The 7,168-nt window shown below is 57.3% G+C and overlaps 1 protein-coding gene across 1 annotated transcript; it reads right to left on the bottom strand.

The window, feature by feature from the left end:
* Window positions 1-3,922: 3,922 nt before the first annotated feature.
* ADRB3 (adrenoceptor beta 3) lies at window positions 3,923-6,306 on the bottom strand. Its single transcript, XM_012651097.1, has 2 exons — window positions 5,001-6,306; window positions 3,923-4,316 (listed from the first exon to the last, which is right to left on the bottom strand). The coding sequence occupies exons 1-2, from the start codon at window positions 6,194-6,196 to the stop codon at window positions 4,295-4,297; spliced, it is 1,218 nt and encodes a 405-aa protein (XP_012506551.1). The 5' UTR covers window positions 6,197-6,306; the 3' UTR covers window positions 3,923-4,294.
* Window positions 6,307-7,168: the final 862 nt, after the last annotated feature.

The following is a 7,168-nucleotide window of genomic DNA, read 5'->3' as shown; positions in this document are numbered from 1 at the left end:
ATTCAGTTTGTGGTAATTTGTCATGGCAGCCCTAGCAAATTTATATGCCCTCCCTCCCCTTTCTGGTTCCTTAGGGCTCTGTTCCCATGAACAACCCCTACAGTAATGGACCAGAAGGTCCTGGCACCTAGAGATGCTCTCTGTTACACGCATTCTACCCATCCTCAAAACTTACCTCATTGTAAATGCTGCATCGGCAACAGTGGGGTGATTCAAACCAGGGCCAAAATATGGGGCACAGGCCAGCCCAGAGTCTGAACATAGAAATATTAATAGAGCAGAGGTAGCGGAGTATAGTGACAGGGACAGAAAACCAAGGGCATTAGTCTGCGGCAGGTACAGACCTGCAGAAGAGGGACCAGGCAGGGCATGCCCACAGTGACCAAGGACATGTGAGTGCAAGACCCAGGCTGTCCACAGAAGCAGGGCCGCACAGGGATCAAAACCAGGAGACCGGGGACTCATTCTAGCCCCAGACTCTGATGCCACCATCTGCACTGAAGGAGCCCTTTCAGTTTCCAAGCCTCTTTCACATACACTGTCTCTTTGGGTCTCCAAAACCAGTCGGCATGAGCTACCTAGAGCAATAACATAATCTCCATTTGATTCCCAGGCAAACAAAAGGCCAGAGAGGCTAAGTAACTTGCTCAGCATCACATAACTGATTGTCAGCAGTGCTTTAGAGAAAAGAAAATGAACTCTGGACTCTGTGAGACTAGGTTTGAATCAACGCGAGCAAGCTATTTGATTTCTATGAAGCTCTAGTTTTTGTTTGTTGTCACTATTATATATCACAGCATTTGTGGAGCGCCTCTTACAGTGCTTGGCATACAGCAAGCGCTCCATAAATGGTCATTTCCTTCCTTCCTTTTTACTTGTGTTTCCCTCTCTGAATTCTGTGCTCAATAGCACAGTGCTGCCTTTCGATGACTGAAGTCATTTTGAGTATTCATTACGCCTCTCTAGAAATCAGTTCCTGCGACCATTTTATCAAAGGATTGGAACAAATTTTTTCTGTGGTCTCTTCCAGCCCTGACAGCCCGGGCCTCCTGGAAGCTGCAGTTCTGGCTGCGGGTCTGGGGACAACGTTAACAAGGCGCCTGCCGCGCCTCGCATGGCCATCAGGGGGCGCGCCGACGCCGAGGCCGCGAAGCCCCGCCCAGGCCGCTCCGGGCGCGGAGCCCCGCCCCCTTCCGTGGCGAGAAACGACAGTCAGGTTTACTGTCTATTTATTTTATAGACGAGGAAACGGGGAGCGGCAGTTTCATTTCCTTTGATCTCATAAAGGGACGAGAGATGCCAGATCAGATGGCCTCGTGCGGTTTCTGCGAACTGAACCGGGTGCGCGTCGTGGCGGCGGCTCGAACCGCGCGGAGCGGGCGGCGCCCGGGGCCGGGGCCCGGCGGAGTCCCCAGCTGCTGCCGCCTCCGACGGGCGCGCGCGGACACAGTCCGCCAAGAGGCCTGAAGGGGGCCTGGGTCTTTGGCTTTTAGGGTGGAAACAGAGAGGAGCCCTATTTCCTAGCCTCTCCCAGGCCCCGGGACCTCGTGGGCACCCTGAAAACACACAGAGGGCGGAAGCTGCCCCTACCCCGTGGGGGCCGAGGGATGCAGCCGGTGTGGATTTACAGCCAGGGAGGGCCCGCGAGGGTCACAGCCCGGACTCCCCTCCAGTCCCGGTGGAACCGACCGCGGGGAGAGTTGCGGGGAGTCCGGCAACCTCCTCCTTAGCCGACCTGGCGCGGAGGGTAGGTCGCCTCTGAAAACTCCGGTCTGGCCGGGCGCGGTGGCTCACGCCTGCAATCCCAGCACTCTGGGAGGCTAGGTGGGAGGATTGCTTGAGGTCAGGAGTTCAAGACCAGCCTGAGCAAGAGCGAGACCCCATCTCTACTAAAAATAGAAAAAAAAAATTAGCCAATCAACTAAAAATAGAAACAACAAATTAGCCGGGGGTGGTGGCTCGTGCCTGTAGTCCCAGCTACTTGGGAAACTGAGGCAGGAGGATCACTTAAGCCCAGGAGTTTGAGGTTGCTGTGAGCTAGGCTGACGCCACGGCACTCACTCTAGGGCAACAGAGTGAGACTCTGTCTCAAAAGAAAAAGAAAATAAAAACACTGTCTTTCTCCAACTCAGGCCCCTTTTCCCTGTCATCTGCCACATCCCAGCTCCCGCTAGCAGACTTAGGGAGGCCAGGGGCTCTGTCTTTCTCGTTGGTCTGTGAGTCTTCACACCCTGGGTGCAAAGGATGGCTGGCTGTATGTCTTGCGCATTTGGCAGTTGGCGAGCTCAGGCCTGTGCTAGCAAAAGCTCCCATCCACGGATGTAAATCTCCCTCAGCTTGACACCTGGCTGCAAGCTGCTGGAGCAGTGACCACAGGGACTGCCTCTCCATCTGTCAGAGGCACGGGTCACAATCCGCAGATGGAATCCACAGCTCCAGTACAAATCTAAACATTCCAAAGGAGTCTCACAGCTGGCACATGGGTGCGTGTCGAGCAAGACCCCGGCAGTATGAGCTCTGGACAACGTTCAAGGACAATTGTACAAACCAGAGGACTTACTGGCCAACTTTGCTCAGTGATGTTGGGAAAATATCCAGAAATGGGGAGAGGAGGCTCTTTTTTTTATCAAGCAAGAACTTCCTCCTCCACTAAGAGCCACAGTTCAAAGATTGAGTCCTTGCCAAGAAAACGTCCACACCTCAGACAGGGGAGATCTCGCACTGCTCAGGGTTGAAAAAGAGAGTCATCTTTGGTATGCAAACATCCTAAGAAATAAAACCTGGGCTCCTGGAGTACAGAGGGCAGCATAGACAGGTCCAATTCACAGGGAACACCCATATGTGGAAATCCAGCAAGCTTGTCCTGAGAGCAGATCAAAGGTTTATAACTCCGGAGCTCAGGATCCTCGCCAATGCTTTGTGTACTGTATCACATGAGTGACATAGTGCAACATTTGCGATTTGCCAGGTATCCTGTAAATCAGCCTGGACAATGGTCTTTGCTCGTGGAGCGTGAATAAGAACCCACAAAATGATCCAGTGATTTCCATAGAAATTTTCTTTCCATAGGAAAAAACTATCCACAGGCTCAAATTTGTAACTCCAGTTTCACTTCAAGAGGATAATACAGATTTCTGTAGCACGGGAAGCATGAGTGGAACAGTAGAAGTCACGCAGAGGCTGGGAAACATCAGAATATATTTATAACACGAGACATTTGCCCAGTACAAACAATGCTCTGTGCCCACACACACGCACGTAAGGCATTGAACAAAACTAGTTCCTGGTGGCAATGGCCCCTTGTGAATCCACCACTGGTTTATAGCATGGGAGATGACAAATGCCCCGTGCCCTGAGCCTGGCCACGGTGGGAACCCCGCTGACGTCTTGCGGGTAGCGCGGCTTTGCTGCTCACTTGCAACTGGTCGCCAGGAGTTGCAGAAAGGGTGGGGAAGCAGGAGAGTCAAAGGCTCAAGCTCACTCCCCTCCATCCAAACAGACTCTTCATTTTTTGTTTGATGAGGATTAGGAAGAAAGGGGCAAGGATTAGTCATAATTTATGGCCTCTGTCAAAAGCCAGCTCTAAGCTGAAGGGAAGGCAATATGTGGATTATGAAAAGAAAACAAATGGAGAGAAAAGAGGGCAAAGGATAAACTGCATTCGGTAATATTTATTAATTTGATTTTAAAAGGAAAATAAGGGATCCGTTCTAATGGTTCACCTTCCTATGAACCCTGGAGTCCCCCCAAACCCTGCAGACATCTTCCTGACACTGCCGTGAGGTAGATCGGAGCTGTTCCGTGGCTAAAGTGAGAGGGGCTGTTGTTTGCAGAGGGAGCCCAGGACAAACCCCAAACCTTGACCTTCTCTAGCCGGCGCTGCTCTCCGCCGGGGCCACAGCGCCTAGAGAACCCCGAGTGGCTCACCAGGGTCTGGACAGCAGCAGTGAGGGAACCGGGGTGTTCTCTCTGCCCCGATCATGAAGCACACAACTGCCCAAGGTGCTAGGTGCCCCAACCAAAGCCAGCCCGGCTACTCCAGGGCAGCTGAGCACTACTTCCAAGGTACCAGTGAAGTCCAGGGGTGGGGTTTAGAAAACTCTTCTCAGAAAGAGAGACGGAGAGGGTGGTGAAACCCACTTGGTAGGGACGCCCTCCCCATGCCACGGGCCATCCCTCAGGCTCTGGAGGGCAGAGTTTGCAGCCGGGGGATTCCGGGCTCATTCTGTACAGAGGCCAGAGGCTTTCCGAAGGTTCTGGGTCAATGGAGTTTGTTGCTTCTTGTCCTTCAGACCTAAGAGACTCCCCAGGAAGCCCTGAAAATGGACAGAACATACCTTGGGGTGAAGGAGCAGAGGGTGGGAATGGAAAGCAGAGGGTGGGAACTAGAGGGGCAGAGAGGGGCAGAGATCAAGGACCCTGGAAAGCATCCGGGCACCACCCAGCCACAAACATCCCACCTCCCGACTCCAACCCAGCCCGGGCAGGGCACAAATTCGCACTCACAGGGGCCCCTCCTCTTGTCCTTCACACCCGAAGTGGATTCTCACCTTCATAGCCATCAAACCTTGGAGAGAAACCAGAACGGAGGCTGAAAGGGTAGGACAGCCATCAGCCCTCTCTTCAAATGCGAGAGCCAGGTCTAGTGACCGCAAGAAATCTAGGCGGCCAAAGAACTGAGCCAGAAAACCAAAGCTAGAGCCGGTCCGGCGGGACACAGGCCTGGGGCGCGGCAGCACGTTCCTCCCCGTGGGGCACCTTTGGGTCCCAGGGCGAAGCACAGCCCGTCTGCCCTCCTTTGCTTCAACCCCGGTGGTCGGATCCGTTTGGGTTCCCTGCTCCCTGTTCCCTGTTCTCTCCAGGCAGAGCCACCCCCACTTTCTCCTAGCAACCCCCAAATTCAAAAAGTCAACCGAAAGAGACACGCAACGCTTCCCGACCCTGCACCGCCGGTCCCTTCGCCCGGGTGACCTACCCGTCCCTTCGCCCGGGTGACCTACCCGTCGAGCGGCGGGCACTGCCTGGACTGCGCGGGGCTGCTCAGGGCTGCGGGGGCGCCCGAGGGGACGCGGGCCGGGGAGGCGGCGGCGCGGGGCTCCTCCCGCCCGCGGCGGCACAGGAGGCGGCGGAAGGCGCTGCGAAAGTCCGGGCTGCGGCAGTAGATGAGCGGGTTGAAGGCGGAGTTGGCGTAGCCTAGCCAGTTAAGGGCAAGGAATGCCGGGCTGGGGACTAGAGAGGGGCCCCCGAGGGCGCGCAGCACGTTGGCCAGGAAGAAGGGCAACCAGCAGAGAGTGAAGGTGCCCATGATGAGCCCCAGCGTGCGCAGGGCCCGGTGTTCCCGGAGAGGCAGCAGGCGCGCGGGCCGCCGGCCGCAGGAGGGCACTCCCTTCGGCGAGGCGCACGTCCCCGGCGCGGCGGGGGACCGAGAGCGCGACGCGGCCGGCGGAGACTCCTCTGGCGGAAAGCGGCCCCGCTCCCCGCGCAGCACGCGCAGCTGGCGCGTAGCCACGACGAACACTCTCGCGTAGACGAAGAGCATCACGAGAAGCGGAAGGTAGAAGGACACGGAGGAGGAGAGCAGCACGTAAGGCATGTTGGAGGCGAAGGCGCAGCAGCGCGGATTGGAGTGGCAACGCTGCGCCTCGGCGTCCGCCCCTACGCGCCACCACTGGCTCATGATGGGCGCAAACGACACCGCGGCGGACACGAGCCACACCAGGACCACCGCTGCTCGGGCGCGGCGCTTGGTCACCAGTGCGCCGTAGCGCAGCGGGTTGGTCACGGCCAGGTAGCGGTCCACGGCCAGGGCGCACAGGGTTTCGATGCTAGCCGTCACACACAGCACGTCCACCGACGTCCACAACTCGCAACCAGTGGCGCCCAACGGCCAGTGGCCAGTCAGCGCCAAGGTGGCCCCCGGCGGCACTACCAGGAGTCCCACCACCAGGTCGGCCGCAGCCAGCGAAGTCACGAACACGTTGGTCATGGTCTGGAGTCTCGGCGTCCGGGCGACGGCCACGATTACCAGCAGGTTGCCTCCCACGGTGGCCAGCACCGCCAGCGCCAGCAGCGCCCCGGCCAGCGCCGCCGCCCACGGCACCCCTGGCAGCCCACTCGTGTTGGCGGTATTGGGCGCCAGGGTAGGGGCGTCTGGCCACGAGGCCAGAGAACTGTTCCCGTGAGGCCACGGAGCCATCCCCTTGTCGCGCGTGGGGCGGGAGGGACGGAGGGAGGGAGTCTCCCAGATCACCCGGCTCAGGGGAGGGGGCAGCGGGGCGTGGGAGCGAATCCCCCAGCCTGGGCCATCTTCCCCGGTTGAAGGGATGCGGATGCTCGCCTACCCCCTCCCCACTCCCTTGGTGCCACCGCTCTGGGGGGAGGAGTGGCTGCGCTTAAAGGGGCAGCGGCCAATAGTCTCAATGGAGGGGCCTCGGGAGGAGACTCGGAGGCTGGGGAAGGAGGCAGAATGGATGCTCCACTTTTCCTTTAGGCAAAGCTGGAGTAGCAGATGCCCCGACTCCTCTGCCACGGTCTGTCCACCCCTACCACGGCCAGGCGCGTGGACTCAGCACAGCACTCCCTTGGCACCAGTTTCCTGGAGCCCTGCGCCTGCTTTCTCAGAAGGTCCAGCAGCAACACTGGGGGCGAGGGGAAGAGCGAACTTGCACCCCACCCTTTACCAAGTCAGAGGAAAAGGGGACCCTCCCGGCTCAAGCAGAACCATGCACGGTAGTCGCCCCTCATCGGCCCTGGCCCTCTGCTAAGGTATTTTAAACAAAGTAATGATGAGCAGACACCAATCCTCTCCTCTCCCAAGACCTAATCCCAGTGAGATTCGTCCCTTTCCCCTCTTCTATTTCACTTACCCTCTTTTCTCCTCCAGTTTTCTGTTCTTTTTAAGAACAACTACAGAAGAAAATTACCACGTTTCAGGAGTTTTTTTCATTGCTTGCCCACTTGCGTTTGGATCTTGCGTTAGGTAACCTGCGATGCCAGAGCGATTGGATTCCTCCATCTTCCCCGCTCTGCACCGCCCCTTCCGCCACCTGTCCACCTACCAGTCTTCTGGACAGACCCCTTTCCCTTAAAGTTCTTCTGTCATAAAGACACTAAAAATGGATGCTCACCGTCACCTGCCCACGAATCTTCCATCATCATCCCCCACCCC

The sequence above is a fragment of the Propithecus coquereli genome, unplaced genomic scaffold, assembly GCF_000956105.1.
Source record: "Propithecus coquereli isolate 6110/MARCELLA unplaced genomic scaffold, Pcoq_1.0 Scaffold349, whole genome shotgun sequence".
NCBI classification, from domain to species: Eukaryota; Metazoa; Chordata; class Mammalia; order Primates; family Indriidae; genus Propithecus; species Propithecus coquereli.
This window is presented reverse-complemented; position numbering and strand designations above follow the sequence as displayed.